The sequence below is a fragment of the Mesocricetus auratus genome, unplaced genomic scaffold (assembly GCF_017639785.1).
Source record: "Mesocricetus auratus isolate SY011 unplaced genomic scaffold, BCM_Maur_2.0 Super-Scaffold_100003, whole genome shotgun sequence".
NCBI lineage: Eukaryota > Metazoa > Chordata > Mammalia > Rodentia > Cricetidae > Mesocricetus > Mesocricetus auratus.
The window spans coordinates 28,956,788-28,970,444 of record NW_024429188.1 but is presented as its reverse complement, the minus strand read 5'-3'; the positions used below and the strand labels follow the sequence as shown (position 1 = coordinate 28,970,444).

The window sequence follows — 13,657 nt, the reverse complement described above, 5'->3', positions numbered from 1 at the left end:
ACAATGCTACTACATATTTATAGAGCCTCTATCAACCCAGTGTTGTTTCCACAAAGCTCTTCAATATATGAGTTAGTTCTTCATTTACAGAAGGTAAGTAGATCTATGAAGTAGCTAAAATAATTATTATATAAATTAAATTTTTATATGCAGAATTAAGCCAAGAAAACTATATAGCTGGATAACTTATAATGCTCAAGATAAAAATCACAATCAAGAGAAATAATTACATGTGCAATACACTTGAGTGTCAACGTATTTCCTCCAGACACTTGAAGTGTAAACTCTCCCTTCTCCGGAGAACTGAAACCTGGCTGCCAGGTGACTTCACATTCCAATGAGCAATATGGATCAACAATGCCTACAGAGAAAAAAAAGAAACCACATTTTCATTACTCATTCTTTTGTAAACATTCAAGATAAGAGCTAGTGTAAATACGTAATGGTATCATATGACAACTAAAACTAAATTTAAATAACAGAAATTGTAAGTGAGTCATTATTAAATGAACACAGTCCTAGAATATTTCATTAAAAACTAAAATATAAATTGATTTTGCTCATAGGTAAAAATAAACGTATACCAAAATATACCAATGTTTGCAAAACAACTGAAAATGTATCACGGCTATAAACATTAGGATTAGAGATGCACAGACAATAGGAAATCTTTTGTGACCCCTGACCAGATTAGCTAATCTAATTCCTCAATATTCTTAAGTAACTATCAATTATTAAGATTTCAGAAGGAAGAATTTCTATTATGGCTTTTAGAGATTAACTTCTGATAGAGCTAAAAGTAATGACATGTGAGAGAACATATATTAGAAACATTAGGTATAAATGTCAAGTTTCTTTAGTTTTGTCATTTAAAAAGGAAATCATGGTTAATGAGAGCAGAAGCGATGGGGTTATTCTGAAGTATCCCAAGAAACTAGAGGAAACTTCACTATCGTGCATGTGAGTTTTGACATGAAGGATAGATGAGCTTGAACTTTGGAGGATGGCAAAATTTGACAAGGACATAAAAAATAGCCTATGAAAATGACTAATCTAATCAAGAAAAACAGCAAAGAATACCTGATGGAAAATGACATTGAAGTTATTCCTCAAGAAGAAAGAAGTTGCTGAAATTTGGTGACATATGTCACTAAATAGAAGATATGACTTACCATTACAAACAAATTTTGTTTGGGGCTATTTTGACTTGCATGCACTGCAAGTATTTGTTTTGTTTTGCTTTTTAGGTATTAGAAAATGAAGAAATGGAATGTTGACCTCTGATTCTTGCAATGGCCATACCAGGAGATGAAAACTCAATAAAGTGATGGACATGTATGATATGCTCAGAAAGTACTAAGTAACACACATTCAATATTCTTGGATGTCGATACTGTGATTATGAACTGTAATTAATGAAAGATACAGAGTCAGTTATGGAAGTGTTAATGTCTAGAGGTCTGTCAAGATCACCCTGGCTGTAAGGGACAAAAAAGTCAGTCCTGATACAGATGATTAAAGAGACAGAGGTTTGTTCAAGAAGAAATCGCCCCACTACAATTAAGAAAGTAGTGAATAGGAATGGCTGTGATGGAAAATAAACAAAGAAGATTCAATGATAAAAGAGGAATGAGTTTAACAAAAAAAGATTACCAGTTAATATTGATAAATCTAGGTGAAAATATTTCTCCCTCCAATCAACACAATTTCTAAGGATATTGTGCTTATCAGGTAATAGAGAAAGAAGTCATAGAAATAGATTAAATTAGGATGAATTTATTAACAGTTAATATAATATAATAAAGAATTAAGAGAGCTGATAATTTCTGGGAGATATTGCTCAGTTAAGAATACTGAGCAAAGCCGGGCGTTGGTGGCGCACGCCTTTAATCCCAGCACGCGGGAAGCAGAGGCAGGCGGATCTCTGTGAGTTCGAGGCCAGGCTGGACCGACAGCCTCCAAAACAATACAGAGAAACCCTGTCTCATAAAACCAAAAAAAAAAAAAGAATACTGAGAAAGATTCAGGTGAATTAACTGAAGACAAGTTCAAGTATTGATTTATGTTACTGGCAAAGAAAAGGCTAACAAACTAAATAAGCACATAGAAAAATTAAACTAGAAGTGAATTCTCTCCCAGAAAATATCTTTCCACTTTCATTTTCTCCTTTTTTACAATATTCGCTATCCAAATACCAATTCAAATAGTATCAGTGTCTTGGAAGAATGATAAACATTTTAATATAGCATTATTCACATCACTTTACAAAAGGGCAGAAAGGTATATGATTAAATTTGTTATACAAGATGCCAGATCAAAATAGTATAAAAATATTAATGATGAAAATTCAGAAGTAACAGCTATATAACACTGAGTAATCACTGCATGCACATTCTGAATAAACTGATATTAAAAATCCATGTATATAATTACAAATATGACATGATCTCTTAAATTCTAGGCAAAACAATTTGAAAAACTATCATATTCTTAAAGTAACTTAACAATATTTACATAAAATTTCATATGGAATTGAAATATTTAAATATCTCCATGCTGTAATAATTAGGTTCTCAAAAAAACATATGAAAAATCATGGATAACAAAAAGAAAATAGAAGCAAATATCAATAGCTACTTTATAAGGAATTCTTAAGACCATCCAAAGCATAACTATTATGACATTTATAATTTTGCAATTCTACTTCTATTTTAGCCAAACTATGCAACACCACTGCATTTCCACCACAACCACAAGATAAAGGTCAGCCAATTAAGTCATAGTCAAGGTACAAAAATAATGTAAAGTCATAGTTAAGGTATAAAAATAATGTAAGTTGGAAAAGCATAATATGCTTTGCTTTTTTTTTTTTTTTTTTGGTTTTTATGAGACAGGGTTTCTCTGTATTGTTTTGGAGGCTGTCGGACCAGCCCGGCCTCGAACTCACAGAGATCCGCCTGCCTCTGCCTCCCGAGTGCTGGGATTAAAGGTGTGCGCCACCATGCCCTAAGCACCATTAATGAAAATTCAGAGTTGGTCAGAACCTACAGCTAGAGTACTGATAGCCAATCTAAAACTGGCATACCCTTGTTCAAATAAATTGAAAGGGCTGTGGAGCATCTCTGAAATACATAGAATTACATTCTCATTCTTCTCTATTTTCTCAATAGGAGTCAGTGGTAACAACATTACACTTTAAAATACAGTTTGTGCAAATGAATATGAGAAGCATCAATAAAATAAAATTATGATGTGATTATTCCAAATAACTTGACTATTAAGGTACTTCATGAATTCTAACTTAATTAAAAAAAAGCTCTTTTTCCAGTTTTGAAATTTATGAATATCAATGAATCAAGTTTAATGTTAAGATTAATTTATAACACTCTTTAATGAACACTTGCAAATTGTATTAAAATAATTTAGAAATGACTGGTAATCATATGAAAATAAATACTATATTTGAAACATAACAATTTATATTCTAGACAATTGTTCCTAAATTATAACTAAAGAAAGTAAGGAGACAGTATAGAGGAAGGAAGAGGAGGAGGAAGGCAGGAAGAAATGAGTAGATCATAGAAATAAATATCAAGATATATGATAAGCTGATAACACTTTCAGAAAACTTTCAAATAAAAAGGTTCAAGAATAAGAAATTTTCAAAACCGTATACCTTTCCATTTCTATTTTCACCATCCTTTGTGAGACATTATAGCTTTCTATAAATTTAATATTAAATATTTATTTCATGTTTATGTGTGTGGCTACTGAGTAGCCTGCAGAGGTCAGAGTACTGTGTCAGGTTCTCTTGAAGCAGTGTTGATGGACCATGTGGGATCAGGGAGCCAAACCGAGGGACTCTAAGAGCAGCCATCACTCTTATCTGCCAAGTGATCTTACCAGCCTCTCATACGTGTATAGACAGGAAATTAACATGCATAGAGAAAATGGTTCATGAAAAATAACTAATGAGTGAGAAGCTAAGATCAGCTTAACTCTTTATTTTACTTGGCACTCATGGAGTACTAAACTCCACAGTACGCCAGTGCAGATGCAAAGACTCATACCTTTCTATCTCACTGTAAAAGTGTAAGCACATAAAATGGAAAGACGGGATTGGTCAACAGGTAACTTGCAATTTACTTCTTTAAATTATAACTTCTATCTTATAAAGTCCTCACTGCACAACACAAAGATGTTTGCCAAATGCAAAAGAAGTTACCAAGTTAGTATAATAAAAAATACATTACATGAAATTATTAGTTTGTAGGGAATGACACACACAAATTGAAATGGATGGGTAACTATTTCAGGGGCCCATCAAAAGCAGTAATTCAGATTGGCTTATACTAGTGTTTTTATTAAAATATAGTCTTACATTTGTAATCGCATTAAATGTATTTTATTAGTTGTATTTATCACTAATCATAATTTAAAATCTCAGAAATTGTAAGTCATTATAAATCATCTTATGGGCCGGGCGTTGGTGGCGCATGCCATTAATCCCAGCACTCGGGAGGCAGAGGCAGGCGGATTTCTGTGAGTTCGAGGCCAGCCTGGTCTACAAGAGCTAGTTCCAGGACAGCCTCCAAAGCCACAGAGAAACCCTGTCTCGAAAAACCAAAAAAAAAATCATCTTATGGTCATACCACCCTGATCGTGCCCAATCTCGTCTGATCTCAGAAGCTAAGCAGGGTTGGGCCTAGTTAGTACTTGGATGGGAGACATGTATATGTTTAATTCACCTTTATCTGTTCAATGACTATGTGTTAAGTGAATGAACCAATGTGCTCAATGTACAAATAAAACTATGATTCATAAATCATCTTATAATTTTACCCAAACTATAAAACTACTGACATTTTCAGCAGTATTTCCAATGGTTAACGCTATACATTGTTTAGATTGAGGGACTAAGTTGTGTGGTCAAACACCAAGAAAAATAATAAATAGCCTTATTCAGATGTGAATAAGATAGCAGAATTAAAATAGTTAAATGAAAAATACTGCATATATTTAGATCATACAATGTGCTAATTTGATATATATTCATATTGTATGGCAGTTTTAATAAGCAAATGCTTATTTAGATTACATCTAATAATTTCAGTGGGTCTTAATAATTTGAAAGCTTTGAGGACTTAGAACTCCTAGAAATTAATCTTTCCTTTGATTTAAACATTACACCATCATTTTTCCTCTGGGTATCTAGTCTCCCATCTTGCCTTGTAAACTTCTGATCTATTCAGCCACATAGTTAACCAAGAATTTACATCACACAGTCCTTATATTTCAAGATAGATCTCCTGATGATAGTATCCAGTTTACTTCTATGCTATTGACTTAAGTACATAGCACATGCTCAAAAAGTAATTAATGCCTGAATGCAGAGAGAATGAATGAATTTCTAAATAAAAAATACATATACATACTATTACCTTTGGCTGGACGAATAGAAAATGCAGTTCCTCTCAGTGCACTTACTGGTTTCCATACAAATTGGCCAGGGAGATTCAGATGATTATATAGCCTAACTGTTCCCCGAAAACATGTTTTCAACGAGAAGGTTTGTGGTCTCAATACAATCTCATTAGAAGACAGTTCAAGTTTCACAGGCAGGATGACAGCCATCACTAGGATGTGTCCACCAGGGATGTTGTTAATTCTGAAAGTGAATGATCTGCAACAGAGTAGAGAAACTCCCAAACTTAATTGATAGCTTGGTTCCTATTTAGGATTACAGATTTCAGTTACATATAATATATATATGATAGATTACCATAAATAACTAATTCAGAAAATATTGAAGAAAATTAAAATATAAACTATGCTACAATTACTGAAGTAAATTATATCATAAATGACTCTAGTAAGATGAAACATAGAAATAAACCTTACTTCCAAAATTTTCCACTGGTCGAAGACTGAAATACCATCGAAACATAAGTACTAGATGTAGGTGGGATCACATATGAAAATTGCTTGGTTTTCTGAAGTTCTTCCAAATCAATATCTAACTGTATCAATATATACATGGGCAGCATATTAACAATGTGAAGTAGCTGAGTATTTGTAGATTGCACACAAATATTACCAAAGTTAAGGACAGATGGTCCTGAAATAAAGTAAGTTATTAAGTAAAATTGTTGTAAAGGTTTTCCTTCATTTTCTAAGTCTTCAGATTTTATTTTGGTAAGTTAAATTATCTAAAGTTAACACAAAACTATTTAGTATAATATCACAAAAGTATTGGGTACAATACAGACATGAACAGCTGCACTTATATCTAGCAGACTAAAGTTTCCTGTTTAGAGATTATTTGCTTCATATTCAATATGAATATTCCAGTATGGAAAATTTCATGGTAAAATAATAATCACAATAAAACTCCTATCATCAGTTGATCTGCAACAGTTCTCCAATGTGTCTATTTGTGTAAGTATACTTAATTTTTCAGCAATATGTGATTCATAAAATATAGCAATTTTCATTCTATTACTTATTTCCTAACGGTTCCCACTATAATGCTTAACTATTTAACTATAATAATCTTAATAATTATACATAATCTCTTTTTATTTTGAGACAAGAGTTAACTTTATAGCCAAAGTTAACTTTGAACTCATGATCCTCATATTTGTACATATATTATAGGTATGTATCAGCCCCACATTGCTTTCAATTGGCCAATTTTAATAATTTCATTAAGTTATAACTGAAATAAAACATATTAACTATACTTAATTATAAAATTTCTTTAGTACTGACATACATATATAAAGGTTGAATACTGACCACTCTAAAATATTTTCTTGTACCTTGTTAATTTATTTCCTCTCACTAATCCCAAAATAATTCTCAGCAATGCAATTCACATGTATTACGGGGGGGGCGCGATGGGGGGAGGGCACGGGAGGAGGGAAGGGAAAGGGAGAGGGACTTGGAACTGACTTGTGAAGCAACCTTGTTTCTTATCTAAATTTAAAATGGAAAATAAAAAAAATGAAAAAAAATTAAAAAAAAAGAAAGAGAAAAAGCCGAGGCAAAACATATAAAGAAAGAGACTGGCTAGAATCAAGTCAAACATGCATAATTAAGATTGTGTCTCAGTGTATTTATTGGGGAGCTGGGTGGTAGGTCCCCAAAGAGTTAAAGAAAAACAGCTACAAGCATGTCTGTGAGAATTTATTTGATCACCTTATTCAGTATGGGAAGTCCCAGCCTACTCTGGGTCTACACAACACATTAGTTTGAAGTTGTGGACTATATAAGAGCAGAGAAAGTAAACCAAGCACTAAAGCGTATATGCATTCATTTCTCTCTGCTCTTCACTGTGAATCTGATGTGGGCAGCTGTCTCGAGATCCATCTGCCTTGACTTCTCCCCAATAATAAAATATAGGCTGGAATTTGGGTTAAAATAGTTTTCTCCCCTAGCCTGTTTTTTGTCACGGTATTTTCTTCATAACAACCAAAATAATACTAGGACATACTCCCTGTATGCATATATCTTAATTGTATTGGTTTATTCACCTGTTCACTGATATTTAGTTTCTAGTTATTAGTTACTTCATAAATGCTACTAAGCATTTTTGATAGCAAGCACTAATTTGAGATACAACTTCATTTCTTTGGGATAAATATCTAAGAGTATAAGGGATGAATTACATGGGTGGCTTGTACATGAATATATAAGGAGCCAGCACACTATATAAAATAGTTTCACATTGTGTACTACTCGTGAGAATATAGCTATTTTAGTTTGCTGGCCACTTATATAGTAACTCGTCTTGGGTTCTTTGTGTTTGGGAGGAAAATTAAATAGTGAGATGGTTTTGCTTGATGAGTTACCTCTAGCCATATACTAAATTTATAGTTCTGTCTCGTTTTGGTTTAATTTCATATGCCCATAAGAATTAACAATGTCTATTTTAATATGTGAGAACACCAATTCTGTATGTTCTTTACTGAATGGTCTGTTCAAATTTTCAGCCTGTTTACTAAAATGTAATTGCTGCTTTTGTAAGTTTTATTGTATATTCTAGCTAAAAGTAGTTTATCATATGTAATATGTAACAGTTTATTTTAGCTAATGAATGATTTTTATTCTCCTACCAGTATTTTTACACACAATAAAGCAAAACTACTTAAGTTGGATTAATCTCTGAATTCCTACTGGATGTTTGGTCAATTATAGTTTTATCTTGATAACTAAAACATTTTGCTTTCCCAAAGTTAAGGATATTTTCCTGTATATCCCTCAACAAAATTTTCCTATATATTCCCAATAAAATATATTGTTTATAATCCATTTTCCTTAGATTTTTAAAAATAAAACTGACAAAGTATGTACATGTTTGCAATATGAATGACATTTTCATATATACATACATTGTGGTAATATTAAATAAATCTAATTGAAATATCTGTCACCTCACACAGTCAAGTTTGTAGCACTACATTTATATCACCACGGACTTTCAATAATATAAAAATTTGTTATTAACTATAGTCATATAGCTCTCCAGAACTTATACTAAATGAAGCTTTGTATTCTTTGACAAACAACCCTACTTTGTCCTCCATCTTACAAAAAGATATCAAGCAGTATATTCTTTGGTTTTATAAATCCCAATGCTTCTTTTAATTCCACATAAAAACAAGATAAAGTAGTATTTGTCTTGGTCTGCCTGATTTCAGTGTCTTCCATATGGATTCCTTTACCAACAAATAACAGAATATCTTTCCTTTTAATGAATGATACTGTTTTGCATAAATATATCATATTTATTATTTTTCACTGCATATTTAATCCTAAGTGATATTTTTCAGCCATGTATACATTATGGGATAGTTAAACAATCATAATCAACATCATAATTAACATATACATTACCTCATGTACTTGTCAATTGTGGTGTGAGAAAATTCAAAATTCCACTCAGCAATGTTCATGTATTTTTTTTTTTTTTGGTTTTTCAAGACAGGGTTTCTCTGTAGCTTTGGAGCCTGTCCTGGAACTTGGAATATCCACCAGACTGGCCTCGAACTCACAGAGATCTGACTGCCTCTGCCTCACAAGTGCTGGAATTAAAAGTGTATGCCACAACCGCCTGGCTCATTTATCTATTTAATTATAGTTACCATGTTGCACATTGTATCTTGATGACAAGAATAAATCGAAATTGGGACTGGGGATTTCTTGTGAGGATGCTGAATCTCTTTTTTGGTTTAAATCTATGACTATAATATATTGGCCTGCCAGAACTATCACTTAAAATTGATCCTTGTGTGTCTTTAGTTCCAGTAGGATTTCATAGGAACTGAAGACCAAAGCTCTCACAATGGCACATTTGTCCAAGAACAACTACATAATTACAGTTGTGTGGTAAAATGAGCCATGGAACTTATATTCTACCATCTTGATAAAATCTGTTTTTGAGAGCGAGGGGAGAGGAAGAGAATGAAAGACGGATAGAGGGAAGGATGAAAGGAGAGAGAAAGGGAAGGAGGGAGGGAAAGAGGCAAAGAAAAAAATGAGAATAAGAAATTGGGCAGGTAGGATCTGGAAGGAACTTCAGGGTACATGATCAAATATTGTATAAAGATATTTAAAATCAGCACACACATACACACATACACAAAAGAGTGTAATAGATTTATGTATAATCTTACCAACAATTACTTGATGGATTTGCTTTGATGTCAAAACTTTGCTGCAGTCATGCTTTTCATGGTGAGTGGTTGGCTTTGATTTAATTCCTTTGAGGATCTGTTTTTCCAAAATTAAGCATTCAGTATTAGTAAGAGAAATTTTTAGAATTCTCATGACAATAAGAAATTTGAAAACATGTCACATGCCTTTCTCTGCAGAGATTCTGTCTCCCTGGATGTTATTTTCTTGGTGCTTAGCAATCTTTTAACTTTGAGAGAAGAAGACTTTAAAGACGAAGGTATCTCTTTCTCTATTTCTGATTGAGATAGTGGTGGTGACCTTAGACCAGATAATGGCTGCATGCCTATATCTACTTCATTAAATTCATACTTGCGTCCCCTATAAAAATAATGAAGATGATAAAATAATAGTAATATTGACTAAGTGAGGAAATGTTATTCACAAAACACAGTAATAAGTAAAAAAATCCTTCATGAAGGACACTGTTATGGACTTACCCATATCCATTTAACTGAATTGGAATACTTATCTGAAAGAAGCTTCCCTCCCCTCAGCGGCCTCTAATCTTCTTCAACACCTCAAAGAAGAAGTTATAGCCATCCCTATTTCATTTTCACACTCAAAAAACAAATCACAATCACTGAGCATTTTGACTTAATGTGAAAAGCCTCTTTGGTTCAAGATAGAAACAATGATAACATTTATGTTAAAAAAAAATCTTGGCATCAGGCTGAGTACAAACTTTATTTGAAACAAATCAATTATTTCTTTGCTGTACTTTGATTCTTGCATCCTATACAGCTTTGTCTTGGGAATGTGCTTTTAGTGAATCATATGCAATGGAATCCCTATCTCAGAATCTGATTTTTAGCAAAAACTGCCTGAGAAAACTGCAAATAAAAAATTAGCAAAGGCTACTGTAGTCAAACAGTTGAATGTTTTGCCTTTAACATTCATTGAAATGTTACTAAAACAACTCAAAATGAAAACAAATTTAAGGCATAAAGAAACAAATTTGATATTAACATGGTGATTAAAATTCAAATCATAACAATCTATACAAACATCATAAAATGGATTTCAGATTTAATTTTTTTATATTTGATTTTGGATAAAACACTCAAAGCACAGACAAATGGGAATTCATCCAGCTAAGATGAAAAGCAAAGCAAAGGAAAACACTATTGCCATGGGGAAAGTGTGAAAATTATTCATTTGAAAAGAGATGTATCCAGAATACACACATAAATAGAAAGCTTAATAACAGCCCCCTCAATAATAAAATTGCATTGTGTACAAATGAAATGAGATGAATGCATACTTTTTAAAGAACCAATGACCAGTTACTTTATAAAACTCAGTGTCTTCAGTCACTAGAAAGGCAAGAATCAAAATGACAGATTATAACCTCATGTCATTGAAAAGACAAGATATTAAAAAAATGCTAAGCCCGGGCAGTGGTGGCGCAAGCCTTTAATCCCAGCACTTGGGAGGCAGAGGCAGGCGAATCTCTGTGAGTTCGAGGCCGGGCTGGACCGACAGCCTCCAAAACAATACAGAGAAACCCTGTTTCGTAAAACCAAAAAGAAAAATGCTAAAAAGAGTGAAGAAAAAACAAAACTGAAAACATTATTGGTGTATAAAATATAGCCACAATGAAGACTAATATGGAAGAACTCAAAGCTCCAAAAACAGTAACAAGGAAATTTAGGAAGCATTAGTTATCCTGATGTGACACAAATACATTGTATAGATGTCCTGAAATTTTATATTCTTCATAAATATCTTCAATTATTACATTAACCAAAAGATATAAAACTTTATGATGACAATGTCAAATAGCCTGGTTTTATTATTATATCCAATTATTATATTGTATTCCCAAATTTTATATTCAAGTAATTAATATATGAAGAAAACCAAATCTTTTGTTTGAAGAACTATCTTTACCTCTGTGCTTCTTTCTGTAGGCGTTCATTTCTTAAATTTCTAATATAATCTCTGTAGTAATCTTTATGTATTTTCTTTTCGAGTTTTTCCAAATCAGTATATTCATAATCAGGATCCATATAGTGATGCCTTGGCATCTTTGTGAAAATTGTTCTACAAGATACACAAGGTGTCATGTTAAAATGCATACATAAATCACACACACACACACACACACACCTGTTTAATCAGCATACGCAGAGTACATTCTGGTCAATTTAAATGTCAAGTGGGTCGCCTTAAATGGTGAGTAGATTAACTGCATATCCTATGATATACAAAGACATCATTGCATGTACAATGAGTTTGAGGGTGAGAATCACCTGTGTAGGCCTGTGTGTGTGTAGGTATGGTGTGTGTTACATACATATATGTGCTTATATCTTTTGAGAATTCATTATGATCAGAATAAGAAACAATAGAGCACACTGAATCTTTTCACTAAACACACTTTTGTTAGATCACATACCTTCTAAGTACCCTTTGCTCTCTCCCAGAAAACAGGATTATGGAAAAAGCTACATGGTACTACGAGACACAGAACTGCTAAGAAATCATCCTGTGCTATAGCCTAACAGAACCTCCCACATTTAGTTGCAAAACAGGTTTATGATGACACCAAAGAGCTTGCCCCAGGGCCAAAGCTGAAGCTAGGATAAGCACAATCACATGATATGAAACTTGTTTATGTGCTGAATGACAGAAACCCTCTTTGCTCTCTGGAACTGAAGGATCTATCTCTCCCATTAAGAAACACAGGGGCTATCTCTTCTAATGGTTTCCCATTTCAAGTCCAGATTCTGGTTGACAGTGATCAGAAGGCTCTCTCTTCTAATAAGCATCATTCAGAAGGGTCAATTCCTATCAGCTCCTTTCTAGGAGCCTGCTGGAGGAGGGACTGTTTTGTTGTTCTAATAACTATTGACTTAAACTCTAGAGTTCACTAAGCACAGAAAAATGTCTCTGTAGCTTGGAGTAAGCACTATTTTTTTTCTAATTAGTAATATACAACCAAATTTATTATGTAACTAGATCGTTTTTCCTATTTATTCAAAGAAAACTTACTGAGCTATCAGTGTTGTATGGTGTATGGTTATTTTCTATCCAGGTATAACATGATCATCCAATCACCGTTTTAGAGTAGAAATTACCTATTCCTGGTAGTCACAACAATTAAATGAACAGAACAGTATAGTGATAGCTTGATCTATAGTTATGGTAATGAAGCTGTTTATATATCCTACTAGTAAAAGGAAAAAGAACAATAGGCCTCAACTTACTTACTTCTGTCCTCCAAATTCAAGTAATCTTGGGAAATGCTAGTGGAAGACTGAATGATATCAGGAATCCATTAGAAAACACATTTTTAAGTGAAGTAGCTATTTTGAGATCATGCACACACTTATTGTTAAGTACCCCTTCACAATGCTCTGAAAATAAGCTCACTGATTTGATCACAAATTTGAACTTTGAATAAATTACTTTGTTCTATGATACTGCCCTATCTGGAATAAACTGATATTTATTCAAGTCTCCCCAGAAAAAGTTAGCCCAACTTTCACCTGTATTTTTGACAATGTTATAAGTAGAAGGGATACTGCTATGAACAAAATTCTCCACCTTATTTTCTTCTCAAAAATTGAAAGGGTTAAATACATAAGAATGAACTAGCAATTATAAATCTTAACAAAAAAATGAATGCACTAGAATAAAATTCCTTTAGCATCTTTTTCAAACACGTAATTGATAACATTACTAGACTTAGTAATGTGAAAAGCTTTTCATTAAAAGAAATAAATATAGCTATTAAATAGTAGGAATAGCTAAGTATATTTCCTTATAATTTTATGATCTAATAAATCAAAAGGTTACTTTTCATATGAATATAGGTTTATAAAAGAGTCAAAACTACTTCCAGAAACCATCAACTCAGGGTATGGAAGGGGATATAATGAGCCAGAAGAATACATACAAATGTATTTTCATAATT

General features: G+C 32.7%; 1 protein-coding gene across 4 annotated transcripts in view; it reads right to left on the bottom strand.

Moving 5' to 3' along the window:
* Cfap47 (cilia and flagella associated protein 47) overlaps positions 1-13,657 on the bottom strand; it is a 255,121-nt gene that overhangs the window by 209,288 nt on the left and 32,176 nt on the right. For all 4 annotated transcript variants that reach the window (XM_040744178.1, XM_040744177.1, XM_040744175.1 and 1 more), the window contains exons 11-16: positions 11,629-11,781; positions 9,864-10,056; positions 9,678-9,774; positions 5,902-6,118; positions 5,442-5,683; positions 231-361 (exon numbers count right to left, since the gene is read on the bottom strand). In XM_040744178.1, the coding sequence (XP_040600112.1) occupies positions 231-361; positions 5,442-5,683; positions 5,902-6,118; positions 9,678-9,774; positions 9,864-10,056; positions 11,629-11,781 (1,033 nt within the window). The remainder of the gene's footprint in view (positions 1-230; positions 362-5,441; positions 5,684-5,901; positions 6,119-9,677; positions 9,775-9,863; positions 10,057-11,628; positions 11,782-13,657) is intronic.